Source organism: Capricornis sumatraensis, chromosome 3 (assembly GCF_032405125.1).
Source record: "Capricornis sumatraensis isolate serow.1 chromosome 3, serow.2, whole genome shotgun sequence".
NCBI lineage: Eukaryota > Metazoa > Chordata > Mammalia > Artiodactyla > Bovidae > Capricornis > Capricornis sumatraensis.
The window spans coordinates 52,136,384-52,155,159 of NC_091071.1; the positions used below are offsets into that span (position 1 = coordinate 52,136,384).

General features: G+C 33.8%; 1 protein-coding gene across 1 annotated transcript in view; it reads right to left on the reverse strand.

Moving 5' to 3' along the window:
• Window positions 1–1,983: 1,983 nt before the first annotated feature.
• The window catches only part of GULP1 (GULP PTB domain containing engulfment adaptor 1), a 330,502-nt gene continuing 313,709 nt past the window's right edge, over window positions 1,984–18,776 (reverse strand). The window contains exons 12-15 of the mRNA XM_068967678.1: window positions 18,570–18,708; window positions 11,689–11,783; window positions 9,644–9,654; window positions 1,984–3,838 (exon numbers count right to left, since the gene is read on the reverse strand). Coding sequence (XP_068823779.1) covers window positions 3,817–3,838; window positions 9,644–9,654; window positions 11,689–11,783; window positions 18,570–18,708 — 267 coding nt within the window. The 3' untranslated portion in view covers window positions 1,984–3,816. The remainder of the gene's footprint in view (window positions 3,839–9,643; window positions 9,655–11,688; window positions 11,784–18,569; window positions 18,709–18,776) is intronic.

Below are 18,776 nucleotides of genomic sequence, written 5' to 3' on the forward strand. Positions count from 1 at the left end.
TTGTAACTAAGTTTGTGTAAAATTTATGAGATGGGTGTTAGAGGGAGAAGTTCTTGAGATATTTGTCTGAGGTTATCTAGGAAGGAGAGACAATGAAATTAGGTGCTTTCTTGGATGAGTCACAGGTGGCTGAGGGCATACTAGCCATACCCATATCAACAGTGTGTTAGCCGCCCAAAAAGAGTGTAGCTTGGGTGGAGTCTGGGATTTAGTTGTCAAAACTGAGTCCAAGATTCTTCAAGTAATTTAACAGAGGCTGAAACCTAAAATCATGAATAAATATTGAATTTGGAACTATAGATGGAAACACTGGAACAGAAAAATTATTAACAGCCAGGTTTTTTTCATGGTTATGTTGCTGCTAAGTCACTTCAGTTGTGTCTGACTCTGCGTAACCCCATAGACAGCAGTCCACCAGGCTCCCCATCCCTGGGATTCTCCAGACGAGAACACTGAAGTGGGTTGCCATTTCCTTCTCCAATGCATGAAAGTGAAAAGTGAAAGTGAAGTTGCTCAGTCGTGTCTGACTCTTAGCAACCCCATGGACTGCAGCCCACCAGGCTCCTCAGTCCATGAGATTTTCCAGGCAAGAGTACTGGAGTGGGGTGCCATTGCCTTCTCCATGGTTATGTTAAGTAACATCAAAAAGAGCAAAAATAGAAGTCAGTATTTAGAAATGTAACAGCACAAAATCTATCAGAAATTCTATCTGAAAGTGAAGTCCCATAAAGTGACTAAAACTAAAAAAATAAAATACACAATATGACAAGAAAAGATGAAGAAAATTATTCTCATTGGCCTGTCTTCATAAGTCTCACCCTAGATTTCTAACATGATAGACACTGGCCAGTACTAGGAACCCAAATTTAAGCATAGCTAAATATTAATATTTGTGTCACATTGTACTTTAATACATATAAGTTTTCATTTACTAATTCATATAAATATCTTAGTTTTCCTTTAGGACAATAAACTAACCTAAGGCAGGGATCTGGTCATCTTCTGTTTAACAATGTCTGCTAGAAACTTCGGAGAAGGGAATGGCATCCCACTCTAGTACTCTTGCCTAGAAAATCCCATGGATGAGGAGCCTGGAAGGCTGAAGTCCATGGGGTTGCTAAGAGTCAGACACGACTGAGTGACTTCACTTTCACTTTTCACTTTCATGCATTGGAGAAGGAAATGGCAACCCACTCCAGTGTTCTTGCCTGGAGAATCCCAGGGACGGGGGAGCCTGATGGGCTGCCATCTGTGGGGTCGCACAGGGTCGGACACAACTGAAGCGACTTAGCAGTAGCAGCAGCAGCAGCTAGAAACTTACCAAATGTTTTCTTATCCACCTAATACATGTTATTCACATGGAGTAATAAATTAATTTTATTGAACAGATGGATAAAGTGCTCATTGTTGTGCTAAGGCTGTGCACGTGTCCTGTGTACCATTAAAATACTTAACATTGTGTTTTAAATAGGTTCAAAACTTTACGACATTCTAATTGGCCACAACTTAAATTCTATTATCAGATCCACCTTTATAAAACTGTCAGCCAACATACCCTTTGTATTACTAGGATAAAAAGGCTCTCCATTCTGAAAAGAGATATTTATATAATACAGTTATTATACCAGACACTTCTGGTAAAAGGAAGCAAACTCTGACCTCTCTCACCAACAAGATGAAGTCTCCTGTTTTCACCACGGAATGATGTTCGATCATAAAGCTAGAATGTGTGTGGGCTGTAAGGAATTTCTGCTTCCTTCTTTCCCTTTCTGTCTTTCTTTTGACACCAATTTACAGCCAGTAAAATCTGGCATGAGATTAGCTTCAGAATGTTTCTAAATGAATTAGAGATTACTTAATGAGTTATAATATATACAAATATAAATTATACAATTTAATTTATTTAAAATCATTTATTCTCAGCAAAATCAAACATATCATTGAGTTTACATAGAAATACAATTTGCAACTGGATCTTCATAAAAATGCACTGGTGAAATAAAATGTTTGTAATGATGACCAATTATATATACTATTTAATCATGCCGTAGCAGGATTGATTACCTTTAAAAATCGGTAAAGTAACATTTTAAATGTGCAAAGTACTCTATTGTGTTGCCATTGATAATAAATTGCCACTAAATATATACCTATTACATAAAGCTTTTTAAAGTACAATAAAAATACAAATTCTATCTGTTAAAAAAAGCCATTGATAGGGCTTCTAAACATCCTCATTATACAAATTCCAAAATACTATATGACAAACAAAATTATAAAGACTCTTCTTTATGAAACATATACTACCCTCTAATTAAAGTACAACTGAACAGATAACAGAAAACAAACAGGAAGGCTTATATAGACCATAGAATATTACGAAGATACATACAAATATAATATTGCATAAGCATATTTGATTTCTGTTCCTAGTGAAAATGTACCTTTAGCACATGAAGAAAATTTCCATGACTAAAAGAAAAGAAAAATTTTTGAGATCTACCTTCTATCTAAGCTCACATTTTCATTAATTTAATTTACTTTTCTTATAATGAGATAAACCAAATAATATATTGGACCATAAATTTTTGCTACACTCTGTATAAATTAGAGTCTGTTACATAATGGGTGAAGATGTAGAAAACATTTTTTTTTTTTTTTTTAAAGCTGAAGTTCACCAGCACAAGAATCAGGTGCAAGAAAATGTTATTGTTCAGGTTAAAGACTAAACTGAACAGAAATTTCATTCATTTCAAAAATGAGATCCTGACTTTAACAGAAAAAAACATTAAATTTGCTAAATAATATTGATAATTCATAAAGAAAAGGTGCCATAGATTTTTTTAAAGTATCAGAATTAATGGGCTATCACAAAATAAACCTTGGTGAGAAAATATTTTAATCAATGGAGAAATATAAGAAGAATAGTCATATTCAGTGAGAAAAAATTTATTTGGTAAAGTAAATATGGGTAATAGATGCTGCAACTACAGGCAGTATATAGTCAAAATCATTTTTAGGAAACATCAGATCAAATGACATTTAGATGTTTAGTAATGTAACTTATCTTGATAGGAACTAAATTTTAAGTCCTTTGTGAATAGCAAGCTTTTATTGTTCCACAATCTTTATGGATGAAATAAAATATTTAGAGTATAGCTGATAATAATAACTAACATTATTACCTTGAACTTAATAATAACAACTCTAAACACATTTAGTTTAATTATTGGAATTTATATTTGTTATTTTACCTGTTAAAAATGATATGGTGGTGTTATATTCAATGTTCATATTTTCCCAATAATATGAACAACATTTCATACGTAAAATGATATCTGTCTAATGAACGGTAACATGTTTATTGGTTTGAATATAGAACATATTTAGTTTGGCATTGGTATATCTCTTAGGATTCTGAAAGGTATCTTTTAGGTATGACTTTTGAGAAATTAATAATAAACTAGCAGCCTAGAGAATGAGCATAATAAGGCAGATATTTGGGTAATCTGTCTTTCAATTATAAATTCTACAAACAAACTGAAAGGAACATAAAAGTATGATTTAATTTACAGTGAATTTTTAAAGCAAAATGTTACAGATCAACAGTGAATACATCAGGAAATTTTACTGAAATAATTCTCAAAAAGTTAAGAGACTCAAAAATATTGGCACATTTATAATACCTGACATAAGTAATAATGACTGATATATATATACGTATACCAAACAATTTTAACAGATTCAGGACCTCTTGTTCTTTACATCAGCACCTGCTGTCTAAAGGGTCGAGACAAAATACTGTGCCTTCAAGAGTTAGTCCCATTTTGAACCCCTCCTGTAAAACAAAGTAAAATCATTAAAATAGGAAATGTTCATAGAAAAAAAATCTGTAAATGAAAAAGACTATGAAAAAAAGTTGAAATCTTCATACTTTGATCGAAAAGAAATAATTATATGTCAAATGTTGACTTGTCAAATTTGTATCAAGTGCTTTTATATCCATCAACATTTTAAATGTTTTAAATATACATGAGGTTAGCATCCGTAAGCTAGCTAGACAGCATATTCGAAAGATATGACCAACCTGGACAGCATATTAAAAAGCAGAGACATTACTTTGCCAACAAAGGTCAGTCTAGTCAAAGCTATGGTTTTTCCAGTAGTCATCTATGATGTGAGAGCTGGATTATAAAAAAAGCTGAGCACAGAAGAATTGATACTTTTGAACTCTGGTGTTGGAGAAGACTCTTGAGAGTCTCTTGGACTGCAAGGAGATCCAACCAGTCCATCCTAAAGGAAATCAATCCTGAATATTCATTGGAAGTTGAAGCTCCAATACGTTGACCACCTGATGCTAACTGACTCCTTGGCAAAGACCCTGATGCTGGGCAAGATTGAAGGTGGGAGAAGAAGGGGATGACAGAGGATGAGATGGTTGGATGGGATCACCAACTCTATGGACATGAGTTTGAGTAGGCTCCAGGAGTTGGTGATGGACAGGGAAGCCTGGCTTGCTGCAGTCCATGGGGTCACAAAGAGTCGGACACGACTGAGCGACTGAACTGAACTGAGCATCCATAAGAGACAGAAGAAAACAGAACAATGTGGAATTAACTTTAAGACTTAAATGTTTTTTCAGTAAAGTCTACTTTCTGTCATTCTACTGTAGCTTAAAAAGATTCCTTAACTTTTAAAGGTCAATATTCATTTAAGTATAAGTACAATAGCTAGATCTCAAGTTGATGACAGCTTAATAGTTTTCATCTTTCTTTCTTTCTTTAATAGTTTTCACCTTTCACTGACCAGAGCCTGGTAAAATAAACCGCATTGCATTTAGGAATTGCAATACTGTATCCTATGTAGGGGGTCCTATGGTGGCAATGGACTGCAGACCACTTTGCCATGGAAAAAGCTTCCTCTACAGCTTCCCTGGGAACTCAGTGGTAAAGAACCTACCTGCCAATGCAGGAGATGCTGCTTCAATCTCTGCATTGGGAATATTCCCTATGTTGCAGGGAAGAAGCCAATTCTGACTCCATGTTGGAAACTGTTTCTTTAACTTGCTTTCATTATTATAATTATACTAAATGGCTTGCCTAGAGGACCCTGCCCCTCTGCTTGATGGTAAACAAAAGTGCTTTTGTTTAGCTTATGGAGAGACACTTTGTTCCTGCCCACCTGTGAATAGAAGAGATTAACACACCCCTTCTGAAGGCTGGGCATTCCCCTGGAGATGTTTTGCAAGACTGAAGACCCTTTCACTTTACTTCCCACTCTTTCTCCCTCTTTATTCGGCCTTTTGATGTTAACTCCTCATTGATTCTTTTTCTCTGATCTATAAAAGAACCTGGCAGACCCCAGGAAGATGGTTATTTTGAGGCACTAGCCTTCCATGTTCTCAGTCTGCCAGCTCCCCGATTAAAGTCTCTTCCTTGCCTCAACACCTTGTCTCTTGGATTCATTGGCCTATTGTACGACAAGCAGGGCAAGCTTGGACTTGTTAACACCTGGAGAAGGAAACGGCAACTCACTCCAGTATTCTTGCCTGGGAAATACCATGAACAGAGGAGTCTGGCAAGACAAAATCCTTGTCTCAAAATCTCAAAAGAGCCAGACATGATTGAGCTACCAAACAACTAGTTTTGCAGTTGCTTGCATTTGCAAATTATTTGAATCCCACTCACCCCAGGATGTTTTAGCATCTTCCCTGGTGGCTCAGATGGTAAAGAATCTGCCTGCAATGTGGGAGACTAGGGTTTGATTCCTGGTGAGGATGATCCCCTGGAGAAGGAAACAGCAACCCATTCCAGTATTCTTGTCTGGGAAATCCAATGGACAGAGGAGTCTCGTGGTCTACAGTCCATGGGGTCGCAAAGAGTTGCACATGACTGAGAGGCTAACACTTTCTCATAGCATGTTTTAAATGCTTCTGGAAGTTAAACTGCCTTTAATTTATTAATAGCAAGGACCCAATTGCTGTGAAAAAAATTTTTTTCAAAGAGTTTTAGTAAAGATTCAGTGGCAAAGGATTTTGTCCTTCTCAAAGCTCTCTTCTTTTCTGCACAAAGTAATTGAATGATGGACCATCTCTGGCCTTATCTCTCCCATACCCATCCTTGCCCATAAAATGAAATGTAGACAGCAGTCTGTTCCTGAGGAAAAGAAACCAATACAGTATTGTAAAGCAAAATAAAGTAAAAGTAAAAATTTTTTAAATTAAAAAAAAAAAAAAAGAAAGAAAATCTCTCTCAAAGAGAAGGCTTCTCTGTCCTCCGTTCTGCTTTGTCTTTCATTTAATTAGATGGCAGCCAAACACATATTCATTTGCATTTCCTCAAATGAATTTGAGGAATTTGCTGCTGCTGCTGCTAAGTCGCTTCAGTTGTGTCCGACCCTGTGCGACCCCATAGACGGGAGCCCAGCAGGCTCCCCCGTCCCTGGGATTCTCCAGGCAAGAACATTGGAGTGGGCTGCCAATTCCTTCTCCAACGCATGAAAGTGAAAAGTGAAAGTGAAGTCACTCAGTCGTGTCCGACTCTTAGCGACCCCATGGACTGCAGCCCACCAGGCTCCTTCGTCCATGGGATTTTCTAGACTAGAGTACTGGAGTGGATTGCCATTGCCTTCTTCGTGAGGAATTTGAGTTACCTTCAAATAGAATTGGTGTCTAATATACTTTTATTATAAGTTCAATGCAAACAGTATCATATAGAGGAAGAGAATCATTACAAAATGCAAGCCACACCTTTTTCGCTATTAGTGTTTTGAGAATGCTCTTCATTATGTCTACAGCAAAAAGTCTACAGGGCAATATCATCACTTCAGTGGTTTTTCAAAACTACTTCTCATTATTTGAAACACAAATTCTATTTAGTTAAGTAAAAGTCAGAGTACTTACCATTTATTTAAAAGCCTATTCTTGTCATAAGCAGAAATATTTTGCCACCTATATGCATATTGTCTAAACAGCTGCCAAATAGAAAAGTCAATACTTTAAACTGAAAATACTGTAAATAAACTTCTTTTAAAATATTTTATTTGGATATATGACGATCTATGTACTATATCATCTTCTGGAATATTATTAGATAGACAAGTACTGTGGGTATGTATTACTTTTGCAAAGATTTGATATCATTGTTTTTAAAATGTTATCAGTTCATTCTGAAAGTAAATCACTATCTCTTTAATTACCCTGAAAATATAATTTATCAGTGTGCTATTACTATAGGAAAAGCAGAATAGTAATCAAAGTAAGATAGGAGCTGATCATTATTTCAACAGCAGCAAAAAATATTTGTATATTAATTACAAGAATGTCTCTAAGTTTGTTTTTTTTAACTATTTGTGCTCCAAATTTTATTATGTTTATTTATTTATTTGGTCTACTAAGGTTTTTTTTTTTTTGCTTTTTATTTATTTTTTCCTCCAAGTTATTATAAGGATCCTTTTGGATTCCTTTTAGATTAACTTAATTATCTCTTTTGACAGACACATTGTCACATGGCTTCTTGGTTTTCTTTCCTCCTAAAATAAAATTTCCCACACATTTTCTGACTCTTCCTCTCTAGGTTTCATTTAGAAAGTCATGATTTAACAAATGCTCAGTCCTTCTAAAGCTTCATATACTCTTGAATTTTAAACCTCTGAGTGAAAATAAGGCTTATTTAACTTATGTAGGGATGGAATGGAGACTATAATTAACATCACACAAAATAATGATTTTATTATTAATATATTATTAATAATATTTGTTATATAAAATGTTTTCCCCAATTGTATTTTCTTACTTTGAAATAGAAAAGTATATCAAGGAAGATAAAAACCACTCATATGTAACAATTAACATGTTGAAGTATGTCCTTTGAATCTCCCTTTCCTCTAACTATAAATTTAAAAAACAATTTAATAATATAATATACTATATATTATATATAACATTTATTTGATGTATTACATACATTATATATAAATTTGTGTATTCTATTTTTTAATCTTAGCAGAACAAATTTGAGTCCATGTAAAACTAATTTGATGATTTTATGATGTTTTATTAATTTTAATATGATTTGTTTCCTTAATTTATAATTTTAAATAAGGTTGACTGGATGTTTCTATACATAGAGAGTTTCCATATTCATAGTTATTTTCTCTTCAGGATAGATTGCCTTAAAGTTTTTGATACCACATAGAAATACACGTATTAGCAACAAATTACTGCCTGAGGGATGCTATGCACTGATCTTGACCCAGCAATGATTTAGAATGCTTGTTTCATCACACTTTCATTTGCACTCATATTAGTAAAAAATAAAATGCCTAATTTGATGAATAAAAGTAGCATTTATGGCTGTTAATTTGTATGTTTTCTTTGATTAGATTTAACATGCCTACAAGTATGTAGCTATTTGTGGTCCTTTTTGAGCAACTGCCTTTTTATCTGTTGATTATTTAGTTTCCTTTTCATTTGTCTACTTATTTTAACTATATATACACAATATGGTTATATTTTTTAAAACAGAATTAAAAGAAGTATAGAAGTTTTTCTATAGGAGACTGCATGTACATATTTTCCTTATAAAAATTTCTTTGTAATTCAAAAGTCTGATAAGTATGTAATTGTATTTCAAATATTTTAAACTACCCAAGGTTTCCAAAATTTATCTGAATATTTGTTGTATATTTCAGCTATACACTGATCTTCCAAATTATTAATCAGTTGAATTAACATCACTTAATGCAAAATTCACTCATCTTTCATTGAGTTACCATGGTTCTTTTTTAACATGTTAAATTATTATAATGAATAAGGTACACTTCTGGAATATCAATACTATTACACTAATTTGCCTGCCAGTGACATGTAATGAGAAATGTAAATTATGTTAAATCAGATAGCCATATAATTGATTTGAAATAAATATCTAATTTTCTAACAATTTATAAAAAATATGGCTTAATAGTTCTACTTAAATGCTTGCACTCATGAGATGTTTTTTCAATTTCCTCTGTAAATAAAACAGTAAAATCCAAAATTTCAGTAAGCTTAACTCAATATAGTTTATATGCATGCATGCTAAGTCTCTTCAGTTGTGCTGACTCTTTGTGACGCTATGGACTGTGAACTGCTAGGCTCCTCTGTCCATGGGATTCTCCAAGTGGTTGTCAGGCCCTTCTCTGGGGAACCTTCCTGACCCAGGGATCGAACCTGAAGCCCAGTATGTCTCCTGGCATTGCAGGAGGATTGTTTACCATTAGCGCCTATACTGTATTAAGTTTTTACGTTTTATGCAAAGATAAAAATAGTAACTAAATGTGTGCATTCAATTAATCAGGTTAACAAGATAAATAATGAAAGCTGTCATAGATTTTAGATAAAATATGATTTCACTTTAGTTAAACTTGCAAATAAATCATGGATTAAAAGAAACAGACAAACAATGAGATGGACAATGCAATAGTGACTTATTCATTGAAAAAAAACTTCAAAATATGAGTATAAACCTCTTTAAACACAACTAATAATCAGACATATCCATGTAAACTGCTATTTGAATATTTATTAAATAAAGCATGCAAATATTAAGGTTTAACTTCAAGAAGCCATAACTTGTTTAAAATATGAAAATTATATACCAACCATCTCTGGCGCTACCAAGCATGAAAGCAGAAAAGAATGAAAAAGACATTAAGAAATAACAAAAACAAAAGCAAAAATACCACAGTGTAACATTATTTATCTAACACATGTTAAATCATTTCAATTCAGTGTTTCTCAAACTAGGTTTCTACAAAAATCTGGAGATATAGGCTGATCTTCAAAACTCTATAGAAAATGTTTGTTGCGTGAAAATCTAAAAAAACATTAGTAGTAATTCTTTGTGGTTTTTATAACCTTTGAGAGCAAATACTACCATATCAGTGTCCATGGTTTTGTCTGTTCCTACAAAAACATCGGCGCCGAGGCAGAATAAACAGAATTGATAAAATTAATGAAAAGGTAAACAAATTATTTTCATATGAAAGAAATAAAGTACAATCACTAAATAATCATGCACTATTTGCAAGAAGTCTCTTAGTATTTGAACTATAGAAAAGATGTGCAAAAACTGTGTCATCAAATAAGATACATGCTGATATCAACAGAAGTTTGATGTTGGTGGTTTTACCTTCAGCCGAGAAAAATAATCCATGCTCTTATATTAAAGTTTGTAATTAGAATTTTATTAGGTGCTATAATTTTGCTTTTAATTGATACGTTTTGAATTAACAGTTATATAAGATCTATAAGGATAAAATGCTTTTCAACTTTTTGTAAGTATTTATGAAATGTTATAATAAAAGTTTAAGTCAGTAGTAAGGATTTAAAATAATTTTTTATGCAAAAGGGAATTATAAATCATTCAACTTGAGAAATTTTTATTTTAACATATTCTTAAAAATCTCAAGATATGTTAAACAATCCAACTTTTAAGATAGAGAGGTATTATTACACCTGGAATAATTACATCTGGAATAATAAGGAAAATCACATAATACTTAAAAAACCGTTTCATACCTTCAGCCCCAAATCAGTGAAAGGATATTTATGATATTTGTAAGAAGTAGAGTTTTTATCAGTGTTAGATCATAATCACCCCCCCCCCCTTAATTTTTTTCCAGGAAATAAAGCATAGAACAGGGAGTATATTGCCCAGGCCGAAGAAGTAAATTTATCACATCTTTTCAGTCAGCTTCATATAAGCTGATTGATATAATGAGCTGATCTCTGACTGCAATCGACCACATATATATTGTCTTTTTGGTGAAAAATAGGATATAAAACTTCATCAAGATATAAAAGGAAATATAAAGAGAAGAGCTTATTATAGTGCTTATAATGCTAATCATTAATCATGGCCCACTACATAAAATATCTTCAAACTTTCAGAACAATTCAGAATTGAAAAATAAAAGGGAAAGAAAGAAATGAAAATGCAACTGGACTACATTCCTCAACAAGTGGTCATTTGATGTCCGCTGCTTCAGTAAGAGCCCAGAAGAGCCCACAATACTTCATTCTTTTTCTACATCTCCAGACCCTCCTTCTTTGGAATTCTTGGTTTTAGCTATCAGCTTTAATCTTTTTTAATTAATTGTGGTACATGGTTTATAACATTATATAAATTTTGTGTGTGCAACATTATATTTCAACTTCTGTATACAATATAGTGTGGCCAAAAGTTTAGTTTCCATCCATACCCATAGAGTTGACCTCTTTTACAATGATCCCTTTAAAAGACTGATTTCACTCTTACAAAGCTTTTCCTTCATTCACCCATTCACAATTTTGAAATTCATAATTGTTTTAAAAGACAGATCAAATCTTATAAATCTAATGCAATGACCTTTTAATTTTTGGATTTTGAATAATGAACTCATGAAGAATTCATGCAATTTTGTATCAAAAATATGCAGCACCTTATTGATACTGTAAATTGCACCATTAAGAACAAAACACAACAAAACCTTATCTTTAGCCGTTGAGTATTTTTAGAGCTAAATGTATATTGTTATTTTAAAGCAATTATTTTAAGTAAGTTGACAATAGTTCAAGGGAAAGGTAACAACTATAGTATATAACATTATCTAGGAACCAAAGAAAAAAGAAAAAAAGATTATGGGCCAATCTGTTAAAATAATCACCTGCATCTCATCTAATTTTGATTGAATGTCTGGCGGGAAATCCCCTGCTCCACAGTTAAATGGGTCAAAAGGTTCCGCTCCAAACAGGTCCCGTTCTAAAAAGAAGAAAATGATATAGTAAATGAAATGATAAGGAATGAGTTGAAGTAAGTTAAGTTCAGTCATGTCCAACTGTTTGTGACCCCATGGACTGCGGCCTGCCAGGCTCCTCTGTTTATGGAGTTCTCCAGGCAAGAATATTGGAGTGGGTTGCATCACCCTCTTCCATGGGATCTTCCCAGCACAGGGATCAAACCCAGGTCTCCCCCATTGCAGGCATATTCTTTACCAGCTGATCCACCAGGAAAGCTGCATAACCAAATGAGCCTCTATCCACAGTAAAGACCAAAAGGAAGCAAAAATCCATTTTTCTGATGATTTTAAAACCATTTGGTGGCAAAGAACTATTATTCAGAGAGGTTTTTAAGCCTTTAAGTGAGAAATAGCAAAATCACCAAATGTTTGATAATTAGTATATTTCAATATCTACATTTTACCGAAGAAATTTATTTTATTTTACATTTTTATTCATTTTAAAGCAATTTAAATGTACTGAAATTAATGTATTATTCACTGAAACTTCCCTATTCCATTTATTGATGACCCTGAAACACAATAGTGACACAATATGTAGGACCTGGTAGATCAGTAAGTAGCTTAACTCATAGTTCATGCACTTTGATCTCACCCTTTAGTCAGAAAAAAAAATTAAGGAATAATATCTTGTGTAGCATGAAATCATATCACCCTCCTAGGTAACCACAATAAGACAATTTCTTTAAAAATGTATCCTATCGCCCACATAAATTTTTTTTTTTTTAAATTGCAGTAATGGGAACTTTCTGGCTGTCCAGTGGTTAAGACTCCGTGTTTCCAATGAAGGGGGAATGGGTTCAATTCCTGGTAGAGTAACTAAGATCCCATATGCCACATGGCCAAAAAAAAATAAAAAAAATACAACAGTAATAGAATACCAAAAAGATCCCTGTGCATATATTTTAAAGTATACGTTGCAATGCATACTTCAAAATATATAGACAGGGAGCTTTTATATATTCTATGGCTTATTATATGACAAAGTTTTTAAAGAAATTTCTTTACTTTGAATACACTCAAAGCCAGTCTTAAATGACAAAAAATTAAACTGTCCATAGACAATAAAATTTATAATGTAGCAAGATTTTCACATTTCAGTTCAGTTGCCCAGTTGTGTCTGACTCTTTGTGACCCCATTGACTGCAGTATGCCAGGCTTCCCTGTCCATCACAACTCCTGGAGCTTATTCAAACTCAGGTCCATCAAGTCAGTGACACCATCCAACCATCTCATCCTCTGTAGTCCCATTCTCCTCCTGCCTTCAATCCTTCCCAGCATCAGGGTTTTTTCTAAAGAATGACTTCTTTGTATCAGGTGTCCAAAGTATTGGAGCTTCAGCTTCAGCATCAGTTCTTCCATTAAATATTCAGGACTGATTTCCTTCAGGATTGACTGGTTTGATCTCCTTGCAGTCCAAGGGACTCTCGAGAGTCTTCTCCAACACCACAGTTCAAAAGCATCAATTCTTTGGCACTCAGCTTATTTTATGGTCCAACTGTCACATGCATACATGACTACTGGAAAAACCACAGCCTTGACTAGATGGAACTTTGTTGGTAAAATAATGTCTCTGCTTCTTAATATGCTGTCTAGGTTTCTCATAGCTTTTCTTCCAAGGAGCAAGCATCTTTTAATTTCATGGCTACAGTCACTATTTGCATTGATTTTGGAACCCAAGAAAATAAAGTTTGTCACTATTTCAATTGTTTGCCCATCTATTTGCCATATGCCATGATCTTCATCTTTTGAATGTTGAGTTTTAACCCAGCTTTTTAAACTCTCCTCTTTCACTTTCACCAACAAGCTTTTTAGTTCCTCTTCACTTTGTGCCATAAGGGTGGTGTCACCTGCATATCTGAGGTAACGGATATTTCTCCTAGCAATCTTGATTTCAAATTGTGCTTTATCCATTCCAGCATTTCTCATGAATAAAATTTAAATAAGCAAGGTGACAATATACAGCCTTGACACACTCCTTTCCCAATTTGGAACCAGTCCATTGTTCCATGTCTGGTTCTAACTATTGCTTCTTGACCTGCATACAGATTTCTCAGGAGGCAGGTAAGATGGTCTGTTATTCTCATTTATTTAAGAATTTTCCAGTTTGTTGTGATCCACATAGTCAAAGCCTTTAGCATAGTCAGTAAAGCAGAAGTAGATGTATTTCTGGAATTTTCTCACTTTTTCTATGATCCAATGGATGTTGGCAATTTTATCTCTGGTTCCTCTGCCATTTCTAAATCCAGCTTAAACATCTGGAAGTTCACAGTTCACATATTACTTAAGCCTCGCTTGGAGAATTTTAAGCATTACTTTACTAGCATGTGAGATGAGTGCTTTTGTGCGCTAGTTTGAACATTTTTTGGCATTTGCCAAAAAATTGGAATGAAAACTGGCCTTTTCCAGTCCTGTGCCCATTTCTAAGTTTTCCAAATTTGCTGCATGTTGAGTGCAGCACTTGCACAGCATCATCTTTTAGGATTTGAAATAGCTCGGCTGGAATTCCATCACCTCCACTAGCTTTGTTGGTAGTGATGCTTCCTAAGGCCCAATTGACTTCACACTGCAGGATGTCTGGCTCTAGGTGAGTGATCACACCATCATGGTTAGCTGGGTCATTAATATCATTTTTGTACAGTTCTTTTGTGTATTCTTGCTACTTCTTCTTAATATCTTCTGCTTCTGTTAGGTCCATACCATTTCTGTCCTTTATTGAGCCCATCTTTGCATGAAATGTTCCCTTGGTATCTCTAATTTTCATAAAATCTTTCCCATTCTATTATTTTCCTCTATTTCTTTGCACTGATCACTGAGGAAGGCTTTCTTATTTCTCCCTGCTATTCTTTGGAACCCTGCATTCAGATGGATATATCTTTCCTTTCTCTTTCGGTCATTGTAGAGAGTTTGTACAAAATGTGGTCCACTGGAGAAGGGAATGGGAAACCACTTCACTTTTTAGGAAACCATCTTTTCTAAATTAAATGCTTTGTAAGAAGTAATATTTATCTACTTGAGTTCTATTAATAACATATTCTCAACAATTCCATGACTCCCATTATGAAAGATTGTTACATACCCCATTGCAAATGTTTTTTTTTTTTTCTTCTTTTTTTAGATTCATGCATTAAATAAGTTAAGAAAAGTAAAGTGCTTAGAAGTTTCTGGTGCTGGTAAGTACTACATAAATAAGGACATACAATTTATATCCAAATAAAGTCACTTTTAAGAATGAAAGGAATGTTACCAATAGTTTCATCAGGATGAAAGGTATAAGTCAGGGCAGTTCTAAATGAATGGGATTTACTTTTACCTTAGGTGTAACAGATGGGTGTTATTATTATTGTTGCTATTTATTTTCCTCAGTCTGATGTTTATTATAGGCAATAAATCAGAGCTTGGAGAAACTTTTCTTTGGAAGAGTATCTTGGATACACATTAACAGGATACACATTAAGCAATGCTTTATACATGGTAGAAAGAAATGAATTAGTAAAGAGAAAGGTCTGTCAGGAGAGACAAAGATTCTCATTACACAGGTCTTCTGACGTTGGGACTCAAAACCATCAGAGATTTCAGATGGGCTTAAGGGATTCTTTTAACATTTCTAAAGTACAATGAAATTTTGTATGAGTGGGCATGTTGTGCTTTTAGGTGAAAGAGATTTAACATTAAATTTATCATATTCTTTGGGGTCCATAACCCCCAAGTTAAGAAACTACTAATGTAAATATCAAATACACATTAGCATTCTTAAGAAAATTCCCCCAATGATTCTAATGTTCAGTGAGTCTTGAAAATGCTTGGGTAAAGGGTATATGAAACTAACCAAAGGGAGGCAAGGTACTTGAAATAGGAAACAGCAGACTGTGAACATCTTGAAAGCAGGGATCATGTGTTTATTCATTTCTGTGTGAACATAATGCTAAATTAATATTTTTGAATGAATGTTGAATAAATGAATAAATACAGTAAAAAATAAAATATCAACTATATTAATATCATGCAAATTAATAAACAGAGCTCTTTGGCATATTTTGGCCAACTCAGATAGATCTAAAACCCATAAAAAATCATGTAAGTCCGATTTTCAATTTAAAAAGATCTAGTATATAATTCTCCAGTACTCTGGACTGGAGGGTCCCATGGATGGAGGAGCCTGGTGGGCTGCAGTCCATGGGGTCGCTGGGGGTCGGACACGACTGAGCAACTTCACTTTCACTTTTCACTTTCATGAATTGGAGAAGGAAATGGCAACTCACTCCAGTGTTCTTGCCTGGAGAATCCCAGGGATGGGGGTGCCTGGTGGGCTACTGTCTATGGGGTCGCACAGGGTCGGACACACGACTGAGGCGACTTAGCAGCGGTATATAATTAATAACATGAAAATTATTTAATCTAATGCAAGAGCAAAAGGACAAAAATAGGTGATATTTCATTTGGTCATTCTTTCCTTTTCAGCTAAACATTTATTGGACACAGTATGTGCCATACATTTTGCTAGGCAGTGGATTAAAGCAGTGAGGAAAGGACTTTCCAGTCAAGTGCCTTCCCTCATATAATTTATAACCAATTAGGAAATATGATATGAAACAAATTAAAGCCTCATATGTATTCAAAGATCAAAAATATGCTCTGGAGAACTACAAGAGTTCTCAGGCAGTAAGGAGAAAAACTAAAGAAGAGTCTTGTAGGTTTCGGCTTTTATATATTTAGAATATAAAGAAAAGTAAATGAATGAATACATTTAAGATTTCATTTAAAGAAAAAGTTGTAATACTAAAATCCCATTGGATTAGAGTTTTAGACAATTTTACAATTAAAATTGAGTTGAACAATCTGTCCTTAAATTGTTAGTATAGATAAAAAGACGATAGATAGCTGATAGAAAGAAATGATACAGTAGTAATCAAAACTCCATATCTATCTATTATCTATTTAGTCTATCTATTGATATTTTATTTAGTAAACTTTGACATCAACATAGGTAGACATTAAAAAATATAGCAGGATGTGATGTCAATTTCTCATTAATAAGTTCCTTAAAACAATTTAACTATCTCTACCTAGATTTTCCAAAGATGTTTCAAACTCACAAATGTCTAAAAGAGAACTCCTTCACTTTCTCCCTCTCTACCTCAATTTTTCTCATTAACAACATTTGGTCTAAAATCCTTAATTGTAATTGATTTTGAACTCTCACTCATCATCCTGATGGATAACTTCAATTACCATTCCTTCTAAATGTCTTAAAATCTATCCACGCTTCTCAATTTATATTCTATTCGGTTTTAAGTTGTCCATTATAGATACGCAGCTAACTTATATTTCAAAATCTACTGTGTATGATAAACAAATACATGTTGAATTAAATAAATGAATGAGTAAAAGAGTGACAAAATCAGAGGAGGTAAAACACAGTGGTAAAAGAAGAGATCTGCCTGCGATGCAGGAGACCAGGGTTTAGTCCACAGGTCGGGAAGGTCCCCTGGAGCAGGGACTGGCTACACACTCCAGTGTTCTTGCCTGGAGAATTCCATGGACAGAGGAGCATGGCAGGCTACAGTCCATGGGGTCGCAAAGAGGTGGACGTGACTGAGCAACTAACAGTTTCATCCCTCTCAACATTTTCACAAAGAGATGTGGGACACTCACAAGGACAGGAAATACCCCATTTTGGCAAGATGTTCTATCATGACATATATATTATGGATTATTTCCTTGAAAAAATATTTTGCGTCAACACAAAATATATTCAGAGGAATTTAAATATGCTATATTTCAACTTCCATATTGAAATAGTTTTGTACATTGACCTAATATTATTACTTTGCATTTATAAATTAGCACTCAGAAATTTACTGAATGCCTAAAATGTGCAATGCACTTTGTTAAGTTCCACAGGGGAAATAAACTATAGGCTCTGAAATACTTCACAGCTTTAAGGTAAAACTTCAGAGGTACATTGCAAATGTCTTAAATGTGAATGAGAGAGGAAGCAGTAAAGCATAATATGTGAAACTCTTTTCTTCAGTGACCCTTTGGATTTGCTGACTGATCAGGACCATTGGAAACCATTCTTTTACTTTCTGTGAGAGGGCACAGATCAAAATATAGTCAAGACGCTGATGATTAGCATCTGCTAGCTGCTTTCTAATTCAACAGAAAAAGACTTACATATAGAAAGATATATGGAAAGTAAATCAGAAAGCAATGTATTTATTACAGCTTTTTAAATATCAAACAGAGAACACATACATAGAGTTAGTTATAAAGAAATCATGAAATTCATAGATTCATATATACATGAAATCCATAGATTCATGTGTTTCTTAAGACTACCCACATACCCTATGATAAAAATTAAAATTGATCTCTATATATATGTCAAAGATAATTAAATACCACCAGGGTTGTTTGTAATCGTTTAAAACATATTAAAAATATAACCCCAAACACAATAAAAACATAATTAAGTACCTTGTATTATGATGTAACTAACCTTATACCAAAATACCACTTTCCATGAAATAGTTTTAAATGCAAATAGTGATGTCTTTAGTAGTATACTCTGAATTATAAAGTAAAATATATAATTCACTGAACTTGGTACATATATATAAACAAAAATTGGTTATTAAAATTTCTAGTGAACTTGTTAAGATATATGATTTCACATAAAGAGTTAATTAAACATTTAAAATGTACACAAAGGTAGCAAAGAATATTGGTTTGTTTAGAAAGCTTACTAATCTCGTTAGATCGACTAGGTACTGGAGGCGGCTGCATGCCATTGTGAGTAGGTATTGAAGACTGGTGTGATACTGGAGAAAATGGAATCATATCAAAGATGTCAGTAGAGGGTGACTTAGGTGTCACACTGCCTGCCTGCAATGAAGATAACATGAGTTAGGGTAGTAGTCCATGTAGACACATTACAATGAAAAATATTTCAC